Source organism: Peromyscus californicus, unplaced genomic scaffold, assembly GCF_007827085.1.
Source record: "Peromyscus californicus insignis strain IS unplaced genomic scaffold, ASM782708v3 Scaffold_4__1_contigs__length_199733344, whole genome shotgun sequence".
Lineage (NCBI taxonomy): Eukaryota > Metazoa > Chordata > Mammalia > Rodentia > Cricetidae > Peromyscus > Peromyscus californicus.
In genome coordinates, this window is record NW_026294562.1 from 118,120,594 (window position 1) to 118,137,036 (window position 16,443).

The 16,443-nt window shown below is 48.0% G+C and overlaps 1 protein-coding gene and 1 long non-coding RNA gene across 7 annotated transcripts in view; one reads left to right on the plus strand and one right to left on the minus strand.

Annotated features, from left to right (window-relative positions):
• Nucleotides 1-1,057: 1,057 nt before the first annotated feature.
• On the minus strand, nucleotides 1,058-12,798 carry Stard5 (StAR related lipid transfer domain containing 5). The gene is made up of 6 exons (XM_052714878.1): nucleotides 12,642-12,798; nucleotides 11,990-12,039; nucleotides 11,515-11,647; nucleotides 7,469-7,586; nucleotides 6,651-6,744; nucleotides 1,058-3,108 (listed from the first exon to the last, which is right to left on the minus strand). Exons 1-6 carry the CDS (start codon nucleotides 12,738-12,740, stop codon nucleotides 2,961-2,963), a joined length of 642 nt encoding a protein of 213 aa, XP_052570838.1. The 5' UTR covers nucleotides 12,741-12,798; the 3' UTR covers nucleotides 1,058-2,960.
• A 12-nt stretch (nucleotides 12,799-12,810) lies between these two features.
• LOC128095679 (uncharacterized) overlaps nucleotides 12,811-16,443 on the plus strand; it is a 36,799-nt gene continuing 33,166 nt past the window's right edge. For 2 of the 6 annotated variants that reach the window (XR_008213292.1, XR_008213295.1), the window contains exon 1: nucleotides 12,818-13,021. This is a non-coding gene — a long non-coding RNA (uncharacterized LOC128095679). Of the gene's footprint in view, nucleotides 13,022-16,443 lie in introns of all 6 variants that reach the window. The other 4 variants (XR_008213291.1, XR_008213294.1, XR_008213293.1 and 1 more) reach the window with 3 other exon arrangements.

The following is a 16,443-nucleotide window of genomic DNA, read 5'->3' on the forward strand; positions in this document are numbered from 1 at the left end:
CCCATGGCCTGATTTGAACATCACCCAGGTACAATGAAAGCCGCCCCACGGCAGCAAGTTTTCTCTTAGGAATCTGCAGGATAGGCAGGTCTTGCAGGACAGCTCCTCTGGGCCCCATGAAGCATCATCGAGAGCAACTCAAGGCTGGGCTGGGGTCCTCTGAAGGGTCACTGCTTGTGCCTCTGGTTGCTGGTGCTGAGTGATGACTGAGAAGTCTCTTCATGGCCTGGGCTTCTGTACCACGAAGCCAGGCTGCCTGGTACACACACCACAGCCAGGCAGGAGCTGCATCTTTTTAATGTTCTGTCTTTGAAGACGCATAGCATTGCTTGCACTATACTCCCACCGAGAGCAGGCAAAAACCTGCCTGGGTTCAAGGAAAGGGGATATGTTGTCAGGAACATTTTTGTAAGATGTAGCCTGTCATCTAGAACACTTTCAAACACTTAAAAGACCATTTTTGGTTGGGTTGAGAAGCGATCCTAGAAAGGGTGGGACCATGATAGAGGAGTGCAGTGTGAGTTAAGGTGTGGACAGATGTGCTCACAGGATGAACCAGCATGGATATGAGCGTAAAATAGAAATGACTACTGATGTCTCACCTGTCACTCCAGGCATTCTGCTTGATGTTAAATGACAGTCATTTGTGATCACAGCCACTTCACCAATGGTGGTCTTGTGACAGTGTATTGGAAGGTACTGAGCCTCAGGACAATGACTGGCTTGTCTGCCTGGGATATGGTGGGGCAGAGACTGTCATTGCTTCTGTGACCTGGTAGACATGAGCAGGCCCAGAGCTTTAAAACACAGCACACCTGGGGAAAACAACCCCACCCCCACCAGCCTGTTCAGAGCATGGGTATGGCCAGTAGAATATTTGCTTTGGTCAGTTTTGAATATCTGTAAGCCAAGCTCAGGACAACTCAGTGCGAATCTTGATGATCCACAGCAAGTATGGTTTATTAGGTCTGAGCCAGGGGTTCAGATCCTCATCCCTAGTCCTCTGTTCCCATGAAATAAGGATGACACGGGGAAGGCCTGGCAAGGACCACAGACAGAACACCAGAGACCATTTATTTCAGGGCCCTGCCGAAGGGAGCTTGCCAGCCAGGGTAACCTGCTGGCCTCTCCAGCATTTGAAGCCAAGACTTCTGCTCTTCATGCAAAGCCCTTTAGTGACCCTTGCAGAGCCTGGTCTCACCTACTCTGAGAAATGACAGCCTATTACTGGAGCTGGCATGCTTATTTCTCCAGCCCACTTTGAATTTTGTCCTATAAGCAGACAAGTAGATGAAGAATCCAAGACACCATTTGTATCAGTCTTTTAGATCTAACAGAAGCTAAATTTGATCCAGCAACAAAAGGTGTGGGGCTGGGGAGACAGTGATCAGTAAGGTGCTTGCCATACAAGCATGGTGACTTGAATTCAATCCCCAGAGACCAGAGAAACAAAAACAAATAAAGCCAAACAGCCAACCAGACACACGGAAACAAAAGAACCAGGTGTGGTAGCATTTGCTCGCAATCACAGACCCGAGGGAGTAGAAAGACACAGCTCCCTGAACTCGCTGGGCATGCAGCCTAGCCTATTTGGTCAATGAGAAAGCTTGTCTCAAAACCCAAGGTGGATCACATCCCAAAGAACGGTACGGCAAGTAGGCTTAACACGGAGACAAAACCAGAGAGAGACGACAGAGAGAGATCAACAGTCAGTATCCCAACCCCAGGGAATAGAGCTGCAGCAAGAAAACCAGATAGATCTAGGCAGAATGTCTGAACCAGCCTCATCAAAGTGCAAATGTGTCCAAATGAGCCCTTGGACTAGAGCCCGCCCCCCATGATGTGAAGAACAAACGGAGGAGTAGAGGAATTATCAAAATCTACTAAAGGGGAGAAGCCGGCTGGACAGGGAGAGGCATCAAGGCTCTGAAGAGTTTTCAAGCAATCACAGTGTCAGCCGCCAGAGAGCTCTCCTTCCTTCATGTGAAAAGCAGGACTCTAAATGTATTTGAAAAGCTAAGGAGACAGCATTGGTCCCTGTTGGAATGGCAGGTTTTGTGGCAATTATTAGATACAGTAGGCTTGTGCTTCCTTCCTTCCTAATGGCAGCAAGGCCTGATGGGGCCAGGGGACCAGAGCACTCTTGCCTCACCCCCATGACTATGGACATAGTGAGGTATACACCAGGGGGCTCTTTCCAGACTCCTCCATGCACACGGGGGCAGCTGGCCCCACACAGAATCACATACACAGATCACAAGAACTCCCACTCCCTCCCAAAGATACAATTTGGCCTGGGTCAGATTCAAACTGGTTTCATGGGGACGTGAGCTAATATCAACTCATGAAGGGACGAACACTTAGGAAAAGATGATTCTGACACAAAATACAACAAATATTAGGTACAAAGTGTTTTTCCTTAAGGCTTATTCTGGGCTTTGAAACGTATTTTCCAAGTTGGGCATCTTTGTAAGGGCGGGGGGAGTCTTGTGTTAAAAATTGGTATATAAAACTGCATCAGAAAACGAACACAGGAGTCTGGGAGAAAAGCCTGGGAACTCCAGATGCCAGAGGAAGCAGGACTTAGTGACCAGGATGATAGAAGATGGTTACTTAAGACCAGCACAGAGACAGGTGTGTGACAGCAGGACACAGGGCCCTGGACCACAAGGAGTCAAAGGGTGCCTGAGCCATGTCTTTGTCTGGTGGCCACAGCAGTATCTGCCCTGCCTGCCAGGTGTGTACCACCGCAAGCTGATGGACAGCTCCTTCCATACCAGCACCACGAGGAAGGAGGTGTGGGGTAGAGGGGAGAGGGGGAGGGGCTGCTGTCCTGGACTGGCACCCCGAGACTTCCTGTTCACCAGGGCATCTCCAAAGGCCACAGTAGCTCTTCCGTGGTCTTTGAGGATCACCAGCTGGAGCTCCTGAAGGGTGTCTCTTGCCAACAGGCCACTGTGTCAGTGATGGAACTTCCTCACGGCCTTCTGAAGGTTGGGGTAGAACTCAGCCATGCTGCGAGGGAAGAAGGAGTCTACCACGCTCTGAGGGAGGTAGCCGCTCAGGTCTGTCTGGAAGAAGGTGACCAGATTGGTTTTGTTGGGCTCCCTGAGAAGGAAACAGGAGTGGTGGGTTAGATATGTACCACAGAAGCATCTCGCACAGAGTCACGACCAGCAGACGCGGCCCAGACAGGGTGTTCATTTCCCTGCTGCTCCAGACCCAGTGCCCAGGGCTCCTCTCAAACTCCTTGTTCTGGATAATAACGTATCTTCTAGGGGACACACTGCCCAGCCCACTGCAAACACATTTGGGGAGCTGAGGCCATGCCCTGTACACATACAGATGTTCCTTGGGGCTATTCACAGCTGTTTTTGATGGCCCTTTCCAGAGGTCAGCAAGGTTAAAACTCCTTCCATGCCAAGGCTTCCTATGAACATACAGTGGAGTTTTCAGCCTGTGTGATTTGTGACCCCACAACACACCCTGTCACAGATGCGTTTATTAAGTCTGACAGGAAAGAAGTTTGTGAAACTGGAAAACAGTGCCTTTCTTCTCAGTTTTTATTTAGAAAAGCTGATTATCCTCTATAAAATGTCACTTAGCATGCAATTCACTTACTATTATTGTGTGAACAGAATTTTTTTTAGGTTGCTCAATCTTAATTTAAAACATACCACATAATGGTAACTACAATTTAGATGGACTGGAGTCTTGTGAAACCCTCAACCATATTTTAGGAGATGAATGGAACCTTAGATTATTTTAGAGAACTGAGGGCTAATTTCTGTATGTGAAGAGACTGTGGCAAGGGGTGGCAGAAGCCCAAATGCAGGGTCCTGTCTGCTGGTGAAGCAGCAACAGGGGATTAGATTAATCCAGAAGCTAAAATCAGATTCCACACAGAAGAGGAAGTGGGGCATGACCAAACAGGAGCCTGGAGGGGTCCTCATGGTCACAAACTCTGCCGTGGCCAGGTCTGGAGAAAGCATGGGGCGTTTTCCCCTCCCTCATCATGTGGCATTTTATTTCAGTGATGCTGTCCACAGCTTTGGTCTCATCAGAAACTCCACACAACACCGCACCTCAGATTCTCGGCATGGAACTTCTGGTATTGGAGACTAAACTCCCCTCCCCAGCTGTATAGACAACCACTGAGGCCTCAGGAGGACAGGGGCAAGCGGATGAGCATTACAGGAGAGCATGGACTGCACTGCTCTAGACTGGCATTTCTTTACCCCTGTGCAGACAGACAGACAGAGAGAGAGAGAGAGAGAGAGAGAGAGAGAGAGGAGGAAGGGAGGGAGAGGGAGACAGAGACAGAGACAGAGGAGAGTGAGAGGAGACAGAGAAAGAGAGGAGAGAGACAGAGACAGAGAGCGCACACACGCACTCTGGGGGTGGGGCTCCCTTTGGATCTCAAATCCTCAGCACTGTCAGATTCCATTCTCCCTCAGCACCTCCTACCGATTCTGGGGCCCTTTCTCTGTGCCTCCTCCCCTGGGCTCAGGCTATCCCTCATCTTCACTCTGCTGTGTTCTCTCTGGGAACTTGAACAGGTAAGTAAGAAATCAGAGTTAGTGACCACATTCCTCTCTGGGGAGCCCTGGGCTTGATAGGACAGCATCACAGGAGGGACAAGCTACACGGGGAGAGACCCACAGGGAAAGCCACAGTGGCTGAAAGGGGGCTCAGGGGCATCATGACTGTCCTCACAGAGAGCCGGAAGTGTGTCCTGACACTCTCATCAGAACACATGTGCAGCATAGAGAATGTTCCCTGCACACACTGTAGGTGCACCACAAAAGCCGCTCTAATGCTGCCTCCTCCAATCACACCCCCTGCCCTCTGAGACGGCTCTCCTTCTCATGGTCCGAGCCCAGCCACCTCCATCTCTAGTCAGGACACAGCCTCACTCCCCAGTGTGGCCTCTTGCTCTGATTCACAGCTCCATCTACTCTGGGCAGCTCACACTGACGTCATGGCATGGCCGCTCAGACCTCTCTAATGCTCCCAGTTACTGAGGCAAGTGTTTGGTGCTGCTTCCACAATGACTGTACTTCCTGGCCTCTCCCCTGATCCAGCTCAGAGCTTCCTTCCACAGTTTCCCTTGTACCCACACCTGCTTCCACCCAGAGGAAGCCTGCACCCGCACAGGCCACTGTGATATGTGAGGCTCCTATCAAGGAGACTTTTGCTGACCTCCTGGGTGACTCACTCCCACCCGAGCCTAGGTTCGTTCATCATCTTTTAGTTTTCTACACAGGACTTCACGTGTAGCAATTCCTAGTGTACATATAACATCATTACTTTCATTTGTGTCTTGTTTATCTTCTCCTGCCCCATCAGAATTATGCCCTCAGTGAACAGATGTTTTTTAAACACAGAAAAAAAAAAAATACAGTCAACAGAGAAGACAGATGGCTGGGTTTAAGCTGCGGCTTTATCACTTGCTTGGCTTGTGATGTTGGGCTAGTTATACAACCTCTCTGTCCTACCTAATCCTTCTATAGAACCCGGGCCACACCACTGCTACATGATCTAAAGCTTGCAGACTGTGTGTTCCCTAAGCCAGCCCTGAGATTCAGCCTCAAGGAGAAAGGGCTGTTCTTACTCTGGACACTCCGCTGCAATATGCCCGGCAACCTGGAAAGGCAAGGCAGGCCTCAGCAGCACCTGACTGCTGGGAAGAGAGCAGGGGAAAGTGGTCCAGAGCGGTTTTCCAGACCTAAGCCAGAGGATGTGGTTTCCTCAGTATTAAGACTAAAGCTGTGTGCGTGTGTGCATGCTGAAGCATGGTTTTACTATTGTCAAACTCAAAATCTCGAGACATTTAAGAAAAGCCTCCAAGAGATGTTTGGAGAGCCAGCTTAGCAGACACAGTGTTCTGCGGGGGTGCTGCGGGGGTGCTCTGTCTGGGTTTTAGTAATACCCTAGGCACGGAGACCTGCCTCCTGGGACTGCGTGGGGAAGCCCACACCGTTCCCTCCGGCTGTCTGCGGGAAACACAGGGCTGCATCAGCAGGTGCAATCCCTCTCCTCATTAACTTGGGTGGTACTCATAATAAACCCGTGCCCTTCAGGTAACTCATTACCCAGAGAGCTCTTGGCAAGATCCTGGCTGTGTCTGTGGGTGCATTCAGGGCTCTCCTGCTCCTGATTTACAACATGGTCTCGGAACTGTCCCTGCGGCCCTGAGCTCTGCCCCATTTCTTGTAAAAGAGGAACGGTTGCTGTATACAACATAAGATGGGGGATTGGTTCCTGTAGCTACTCTAGTCTGTATCCTCCGAGAGCACAGGAGATCCAGAGCTCAGGAATGGCACTGGCCTTTGGCTATAGACACATCTCTGACCTATGCTAAGCCTCGGTTTCCTTATTTGCTCAATGTGACTGGGACATTTGCCTGACCTGTCCAGTGGGGCTGGAGAGAGAAATTCTTGCATCAAAATTAATCCGAGTAACACCTCCTGACAGCTTCCCCAGGAGCCACCTACAATGGCACATCATGTCGCTGAGTACCTGTGTGTGACGATGCATTTTGTAACAATCACTATTATTTTTGTGGGTTACACAAAGTGCCTGTTTTTTGAGTTCACGGAGGTGTCATGGTCAGGTCTGAGACAAAGTCCTCCACCCATTTTCCTTACCCGGGCAGTGGTTCACAGAAGCACCCACATGGATGGTTAAATCCTCGCACAAAACCTGGCTTTGGGGGACACGATGGATGTTCCACGTGGGTAGCTGGAAGACATTCATGAGGTCAGTGAACTCACCTTGAGGCAGCAGGGTCACCGCCACCAGTAATGAAGATCCGCCATCTGCACAGGCCCAATGACCGAAGTCCAGCAGGCCAGCAAAGGGTTTGCTACCAGCCAACTTCCTTAATGCTTACACTCACTCCAGTTCACACACACATGCGTCCTTATCCCCACCACACACACTCACAAATACACTTGTATTCACTCCCACACACAGTTTTCTCTAACCCTTTGAGAATTTCAGAAGAAAGAACATTCCAATATATAAGGCTCAGGGTAGGAGGAGAAAGATTCCTCTCTCAAATTTCAGTCCACAGAAGTGAGGATGTGCCCCGTGCCCCCATCTTCCCCAGAGGCAGATGCAGAGGAATCATGGGGCTCTGTTTCCCACAGGGCAGGAACGGGGCAGAAAGCAACCACATGATTAGGATGCTCCTGTGGACTCCACACACTGATATACAAAGAGATCAATCTGCACATTGATGGCATGAACTCTGAGCTCAGAAGGAATAAACACAGTGCTGACGAGATATCAGACATAGTAAAGCCCAGGTGTATGGTCTCCCCCTTTCAGACTCTCTGGTACAAAATCTCCTCAACTCTACAAGGGAAAAAGATGGAATGCATGAGCTTGCTGATCACCCGGGTTTCCTCAAAGATCTAGGGGGTGCATCTATGACAGCCGGTTGACACCTACCGTCACTTACCATTGGAACTGATGGTGCCATCCTCATATTTCTTCACTAACACCAAGTCCACAAAGTCCCGGGGAGAAATAAGCTTCATGGCAGCCGAGGGTGTGGAGGTTCGGCTCACACACAGCATCTGCCGAGACAAAGTGGGCTCAGGTCTACTGAAGACAAGTCCATCTCAGACACAGCAGCATGGGGAACTGTAAGCAGGAGAAACCAAAGGAAGCCTGGGGGCACTTGGGCACTTTCTAGTACGTGCACTGAGGCCAAATGATTTCATCTCCATGTCTTAAAAAACAAAACAAAACACCTCACATGAGGACAGTGTGTGTCTGCAAAAAGGGTCTTTCCCCCACCCATCCAGTATCATCCTAACTTGCATTGCCCAGGGTACAATCCCTCGCAGTGCTAAAGATCTGCAGGAATGCTGACTGCAATATTTGGTCATGGTGCCCCATATTGGACTTAGAATGTCAGTTTCCCCTATGCATAGTCCAAGAAACAAGTCCATTTCTGAATTCCCATATCTTGTAGCAGGCGCAGTTAGAAGTAATTGTTATTTTCGACAACCATAACATCTGCTTCTGATTCCATCTAGAGCCCGAGGGAAGAGTCTATTATTATGAATGCTGAAGACAGAGTCACTTGTTACGGATACAAGTTCACTCCAGGTTCATGTCTCATCCACACATCCTTTACCTGTTATTGTTTAAGAATCAGGATGTTTGTGAGCTGTCCAAATCATGCTGATGAATGCCACCTGAAAGGGCCTTTGCCCCTTATCGGCAGTTTCTCCTAATGAACAAGACCCCCACTTGTCACTGGCTTCTCTGCTTTTCGGGGTGCCTAAGTTCCCCAGCAGCCTGTGCTTTCTCTCCTTCTGTGTCGAGTGTCTGCTGAAGGCTGTGTCTCTCTGGCAACAAGACAAATCTTCCCATGGACACATGAATTAATGAGAACAAAGAGTTCCCACACATCTCATGCAGAGATGAAAAATACTTTTTCTCTTTGTGTTTGATCATTCTTCATTCAAATTTCCAAATGTAATCAGGTTACCTTAATAAATTACACTCATACCTCAGTCCAGTTCTTTCATTTTTTGTTTCTGTTATCAAAAGAAATACATGATTAAAAAAGTTTTTTTTTCTCCCAATATGCATGACTATCTCTAATAAAACTTGGTGATGTCCAAAGAAACACATGCATTATGTGAGGGATAAAATGGAGTGGCATGTTGGGCCTGGTGGTATAAGCCTGCAATCTCAGCACTTGGTAAGCAGAGGCAGGTGGATCTCTGTGAGTTCAAGGTCAGCTTGATCTATACATCGAGTTCCAGGCCCGCTAGGGCTATAGAAAAAGACCCTGTTTTTTAAAATAAAATAAAATAAAAATCAGCGGGCTGTGTAAAACAGAGTTCAAGGAAAAATAATTGCATTCTGATTAAGAAACATTTACTTCTTGTAGTTGGTGGCTTGCTTTGTTTATTAAATTGAAATGTGACCCTGCCTAGCCTGGAGCTCCTAAGTAGTCTGGCTGACCCCAGCCCCTTGATCTCCATGGCTTCTTCACCTCCTGGATGCTGGGATTACAGGTATGTGCCATTTTAAAAATGGGACGTAATAAATAAAAGCCCATATTATTTAGACGGAACTAAAAGAATAGTGCCATTGCTTTGATCAAAACTAACAAACAGTACATGTCAAAAATCGATGCTCCACACTGTATGAAAATTAAGCTGTGAACTGAATGCTAGATAACGACAGGTGTTGGGATGAGACATTATTTTTCAAAAATCAGTTAGAGGAGACACAACCCAAAAGTTGGAAGATTCATGCCCCAGAAGGCTAACTGGGCTCAGGCAGGGGATATGGGGCTGCTGAGGACTGACATTGGCCCAGCCAGCCTTGAGGGAAATGGACGCACCAGGATGAGGGGCTCTGAGTTGTCTGCAGCATCAGTCCCATACAGGGACACAGCATAGCCAGGGACAAGTCAGGGTCCCCAGAGGAGCCCGAAAGCCCCGCTAGCACCAACCATTCAGCCATGCTGGGGAGGTGACAAAGAAGGAAACAGCTACACGCACTGAGGAGAACTCTGCGTGCTGCGTGCGTGGGTGCGTGCGTGCGTGCGCGTGCGTGCCAGGTGTGCTGGGAGCTTGAGGTGCCTAGAAAGCAGTGCTAGAGAAAAGAAAAACATCCCCCGGGGAAGGAGCTGAGAGATAACACCACTGGGACCCAGATCTGGAGCTGAGGTGAAGGGGAAGAGTCAGAAAGTCATTTTGGTTCCCTTTGAGAGGTGGCACTGTGACAGTTGGGAGCCAACTCTTGCTTGGCTCCTTTACTTGTGTGCACTTGGCAACTTCGCCTTACCTCAGTCAGATCGTTCCCTTCCCCTGGGGCTCAGGATGGGAGCTTGTAGCCAGGAATAGACACCCAATAACTTGACAGCACCGACGACGGGTTAACCATCATTATGGCTGCTCAGCTGTCAGCCTATGGCTTTCCTAGCCCTTCATTCTCTTAGTCCCACCAGCCACTGTACCGAGACCGAGAGGTGTGAATATGCTGAAAAGATGGGGCTACTGTTGACTCCAAAAGACGGTGTGCAGTGGGTAATGTTGCTGTGCAAGCGTGAGGACTGGAACTTAGATTCCCTAGAACCCACATACAAGCTGGATAGCAGTGGTAGTTAGGCTGTAATCCCAGAAGGGAGATAGAGGCAGGGAGTCCCTGGCACAAGCTGGCTAGAACTGCAAGCTCCAGATTCAGCAGGAGATTCTGCCTCAGTGTATAAAGTGGAGAATGACTGTGGGAGACACTTTTTGGGGCTCCATACACACATAAACATGCATGCATACACACATGTACACCCCCCCCCCACATATATGCAAGTCCTTCTGTTATGGCATTTGTATTATACACAAAAGGCATTAAGCAAGGGTTGCTCAACTTTACCCATTTGTGCACAATACTTTGCATTCTCTCACTGCATTCTCTTCTTTTCTTGGGCTGGTGTCACTTAAACCAGAACAGGAAAAATCTTACCTATTTATTATGGTTCTAAAGGAAGCTATTTCACTCTTAGAAATGAAAAGAGAAAGAAAGAAGAAAGAACGAGCCATTTGTCATAAGTCAAAGGCAACTGCAAATTACTGCCCCATCCTTCAGACAACCCTGACAAAAAAACTCCCACGAACAGACTGAACTGAAATGAGGTCAGGACAAAGACACCTGGAGCCACAGCTTGGCCAGCTGCAAAACACTGTGAGGTTTCACAATGCTCCCTGCTTATGTAAGCCCCAGCCAATGCCAGAGAGGTCCTAGACAGCAATACTAAGATGCCATTCAAATCACACAGGTCGGCTTCCCCAGGGTTGCTTGTGTGTGTATTTTCACCATGATTTCCTATTCTTCGGAGCCTCTATGATCGAAATGAAACAAAATCTTAAAGTGATAGATGACGCCAGGGTAGGCTCATCAAGACTGGAGCTGTCTCCTGTAACAGCCCCTAGCTCATGTGGCTATTTAAATTTCCATTTAGATTTGTTAAAATGAATAATTCATTTCCTCAAACCAGCCACCTTTTCATGCTCTGTGGCCCCACGGGAACTTGAGGCTCCCACACTAGACAAGGCAGTTGCAGAACAATGCTGCCATATAGCAAGGCTTCCCGACGGGCAGGGCTGGTGTGCAGGCACACACTCTTAAAGGAGACACTGCAACCCAGAAGTGGCCGCTTACAGTGGTCCTACCATGGGTAAAGGACTGAAATGGCTCTGTCTAGGGACAAGGCTTCAAACTAGATCTGGTGGTCTAAATCCAGGCCTGCCTCAGTATTGGGGGAGCCCAGACTTGCCCGGGATTTCCTCATCTATAGCCCCCTGGCTCTGCTGAGGGTTTCTGGCCTCTCAGAGTCACACTCTTTCCGGAGGGCCAAGGCTGGGATGGTATGTAGGGCACTCCTCTTGCCTATAGGTGTTACAGATTCCTCTTCGGAGGAGATAGGGTCAGGGTACTGCGGCAGGACAAGATACTACAGATAACGCACCCAGAGAAACTTACATCCGTGATGCTTTGGACAATTTCAAAGCTGGTCACGTTGTCGTCCCACTTCTCCCGGAGGCCTCCGGCAACTGGCTTTATGCAATCCCACACCTCTGCCGGTGTCCCACACAGAACCCCTTCTCCTCGGTACCTGGAACATAGAGAGGAATGTGACCCAAGGCATCAATTAAATTCATTTATCTTAGGATTTTACCTCAAGTCTATTACATGTCTGTCCTAGTTCTAGGGCTGGCTGACAAAAAAGGAGCTAAAATATGCTAGCCCACCTCCCCTCCAGGCTGCACAAACAGGTACTAAGCCCTCATCAAACTCAGCTTGCTAGAAACAATTCAAAACACAACCTAATGCTTTTCTGGAAGATGACTGGTAATCACAGAGGGCCAAGGTGGGTTTGAATCTTTCATGAGGTAACCCCAGAGAAACCAGGAAGGAGTGGAGGCTCTGACAAGCTTTGTCAGAAGTGTGCACTTACAGATTCCCTGGAAACTCCTCAGATGGCCTCCAGGAAACTGAAACTCCATTCTGTCAAAAGGCACAGAATCGTAGAATTTTAGAGCTAGAGGAAGTCTTGGAGATGAGATCTCAAGACATGATTCTCCAAGGTCACCCAACCCGTTCCTGGCACAGCTGGGATTCGTCATGGATGTAGCTGCCCCCCACAGCAGGTGATGAGCAAAGAGATCTTGGCTGGCTGGCTGACTCCAGGAGTTGTGGGAGGTTCTCCAATCGCCTTAAACGCCACCAAGAACTTTTGTTTCCTTAAGCAATTTAGGAGTATTTGTTTAAATAAAATCAGAAGCGTCAAGGAAGAAAACTTGTTTCCCTGGCACTTCCTAGAAGGGATTGTATTATAATGTAAGGAGGAAAGACTTGGCAGCTGGAGTTTCAGGTCCAATCCTAACCTCATACCAGTCAGGTGACCTTGAGTGTGCTTCTCATTGAAAGGTGTAGGAGTTTCCAGGAGTCCCAGAGAGCAGCCACCCTCGGTGGAATAGCTCTCTCAATCCTCCTCCGGGGTCTGCGGTGCAGAAAATCCCAGGGAGAGGAGAAGCCTAGGAGCTTGGAGGACTCCAGTCCCACGGAGCAGTCTCCAGACCCCCTTTCCCGCCTAGTCCCTCACTCACGCCTTCCCGGCACTTCTTCCAGCCGGACTCGTCCCGCCGGTACCGGAGCACCTTCTCCGCCACCGCCTCACTCTCTTGCGTGGCCCACGACACGTCCATTGCGCCGGCGTGCAGGGACCCAGCTGTGCAGCACCGGTTCTGCTAGGCGGAAAACCGGGCCTTGGGCGGAGCCTGGAGCCCCGCCCCTGGGCTCCGCCCCCCCACTCTCAGAATTGGTCTTTGCTCTCAGACAATTCCGCCCCTCCTGGAAATTGGCAGGTCGGGAGATAGAGTCCGGCCCTGCGGTAGGCGTCTTCTCTGGGCGGGTCTCGGGAACCCTGCGCGGCATCTGCGGGCTCTGAGGAGGACCAGGAACGACTCACAGGCTGGAGTATGGAGTGGTGTGTTTTCCCTGGGTGCTCAGAGGCTTTTGGCCTCCACTGAGACCATGCAGTTTTCATAGCAAACAACTTCCCGGGGGCGGGGGGTGGCATTCTACGGGGTAGCCCCGGAGATGTGGAGGAGCTGGCCGTGGAGACAGGCAGGAGAGCGACTCACCTGTGACTGTTCAGGAGGTCGGCTCAGGGAGGTCTGCCTCTGACAGTAGAGGCTGAAGCCTGTGGAAGCGCCGCGATTCCCACCTTTTGGGCTTGACTAGCTGGTGCTTTGGCTGAGTAGAGGAAGAGACAACTTGGAAGGGATGGGGTTTTAGTTGGGGAAAATGCTGAAACCAATGTCGGATCTATTTAGTTCCAGATGCCCAGGGAGCTCTAAGTAGACGTACACATCCAACAGGCAAGTGCCGTGTATTGGCACCAGGGGGAGACCCTGGCTTTCCCTTGAGAAATTTAATCCAGATTCCGGAGATGGAAACAGGAAGATCAGGTATTAAAGGTCTGCCTGGGCAATTTAATGAGACCCTCATCTCAAAGTAAAAAAGAGGTCTGGCGACAAAGTGAAGTAGTAGCATGCTTACCTAGCATGTGCTAGGACCTGAGTTCAATCCCAGAATCATCAAATAAATAAATGATAAGCAGATCAGAGTGTTATCAGTAACCTCTGGACAGAGAGGTAGCCAGGCCAGTGGGAGAGTGTGGAATGCCATCCCCTCCGTAACAGCAGCCCAGGTTTCCTCCTCTTCAAGCCTATCTCCAACTGAATTGTTTGAAACTAGTTCACTGTTTTCCTCAAAGGTTAGGGAGGTAATGTAGGCAGTTATGTGGCTTGAAAGTCCCTTTTGGAAGAAGTGAGGGACTGTCTGGCTGGGTGAGGAATCCAGGCACCTTGAGGGCCAGACCCAGTATTATTGACTGTGTGGGTTTGGGAAGGCAGGTAGGTCTCTTAACATCTTTGAATAGCAGTTTGCTCCAAGGTGAAATGTTATAATAACATGTGCTACTGTGAAGAGTACATGAAGCCACACACGTGCATTATTCTAGGAGTCATAAAATAGATGGTTCACTTTGTTGTGCTTTAAAAATTAAGCACATAAAATCATAAAAGATAATAATCAGAGATAAAATTGAGATACATTTTTAACTAAAAGTAAGATGTTTGGCTGTAAAAAAACATGGCTTTAAATCATTGAGACATGTCTAGCAAATTTAATACAAAAAGAAAGTATCATACATGGGAAGATGCTTTGTTGTCACAAATAAACAACCATGACACAAAACATGTAGAAACCCTGGTCACAGAGAATTACAAATTCAATAAGGAGACCCATCTAGCAGACCAACAGGACAAGATTTGTTAGTTCACGGTGTTAGGAACAGGACTGGAGAAAGGAATTTTCCTGACCATGGGTGACAGCATACAAGGATGCAACATTTTGCAAACAAAGCAGTGATACATATTAACAGTTGTTTGTATTTCCTCTTTAACCCAACAACCTCACCCGCACAGAGGCACAGAAGAGTGCCCTTGTAATGGAAACTAACTTATTTGTCAAAGCATTAAGCAAAGTTACAAGATACCCATTATGTAGGATATTGTGTAACCATTAAACTCATATAACACAGCTGATGGAACTGAGGTTGGCGCCAAAGAGGATTGCTCAAGAGAGCGGAGGAGCAGAGTTCCAGACTGAGTCTAACTCTAACGTGCCTTGATAGGAGGCAGCCCTTCTCCTCAACAACCATTTGCTGTTTGGAGGACGTGGATAGAGTGTAAAGCTTAACTGAATGTATTGTAAGTTCTTATCTTTCTCCAAATGTGATCTCTGTTTAAGAATGAAAGGGAAAGATGGTCATATGTTACATCACATAAACAAGTCAAAAATACAAGGTGAATGGTAACAGTGTTGTGAATACAAAGGCCTGTGCTTCGAAGCCCAGCATGGCAGCACATGTCTGTATTCTGAGCACTCAGGAGGCAGAGGAAGGAGAATTACCCAATTCTGATGCTCACTTGATGTACATATTGAGTTCCAGGCTAGGCAGGGCTACGGAGTGTGACCCTATGGAGAGAAAGCAAGCAAGCCAGCCAGCCAGCCAGCCTTTGGGCAGGTGGGTACAGCTAAGCCATACAATATTTGCATACCATGCTCAAGGTCGTGGGTTGCATTTCCAGCACTCAAAAAATTTAAAATATAAAAATAATAAAAAAAGATAAAGCCAGCACTCATCAGATCACTCAGGTCACACATTGTGTTGGCAAGTGTATAGCATTGTTGGAAAATGAGTAGCCATTCCAGACCTTAAAATTTTCTCTTTTTTTTTTTTCATTTGAAAAGTGAAATAGCCAGGTGGATCTCTGTGAGTTCCAGGCCAGCCTGGGCTACCAAGTGAGTTCCAGGAAAGGTGCAAAGCTACACAGAGAAACCCTGTCTTGAAAAACAAAAAAACAAACAAACAAAAAAAAAGTGAAATAGTAATAGTACTAGCAGCTGAAACACAGGTCAAATGGCTTAATAGTAAATAGTAATCAGAATGGCATTTGATGTGCAGTAAACATTCACACACTATAACATATCTAAGTTCAATTAAGTACAAATATGTCTTGAGTAAGAAAGTGGTATGTGTGTACTTGTGTGTATGTGTGTGTATATATGCACATGTGTGTGAGTTTGCTAATGTTTATAGATAGCTGTGTACCACATAAGGATGTCATTTTGGTCAATCATAGGCAGTATGAACAACGCTTGTCCTGTAAGATGATATCGACCAATGACATTGTAGACCCTTTGCCCCTCATAAGAACACACTATGATGTTCACACAGTGACAAAATCACTTCATGACACCTCTCTCAGGATGTTTATCCCCCATGAGGCACTGCATGCTAGGGATGTTTATATGTTTCAGTGCTCAGAAAGTTCCAGTCAGGTAAGGTGTGATCTTAGAACGGTGTAAAGTCAGCTAGACACTCCCTTTTCATTTTATATCATCACATGCTGCCTCATTATTTCATTTACTAACTTTTTTTTAATTTTTAAATGTCTGTCTTAGTTAGGGTTTACTATTGCTGTGAAGAGACACCATGACCATGGCAACTCTTATAAAGAAAACATTTAATTGAGGGGCTCGCTTACAGTTTCAGGGGTTCAGTCCATTATCATCATGGCAGGGAGCATGGTAGTGTGCAGGCAGCTGAGAGCGCTGCATCTTGCAGGCAACAGGAAGTTGACTGACACACTGAGGGAAGCTTGAGAAAAAGATACCTCAAAGCCTGCCCCCACAGTGACACACTTCCTCCAACAAGGCCACACCTCCTAATAGTGCTGTTCCCTTTCAGGGCCATCTTCTTTCAAACCACCACAATGTCTAATTACAATTCAATATAATGTATTTCTATAAAGTTCTGTGACTCTAGCTGACTCGAGA

Bases quoted from the DNA above. Each gene is read 5' to 3' on its own strand.
- Stard5 (XM_052714878.1), bottom strand. From the start codon at position 12,740: ATGGACGTGTCGTGGGCCACGCAAGAGAGTGAGGCGGTGGCGGAGAAG. The intron at 11,648-11,989 runs GTAAGTGCACAC...TCTATGTTCCAG, and splicing joins GAGGAGTTTCCAGGGAATCT to GTACCGAGGAGAAGGGGTTC. The intron at 6,745-7,468 runs GTAAGTGACGGT...AATGTCTTCCAG, and splicing joins TGGCACCATCAGTTCCAATG to CTACCCACGTGGAACATCCA.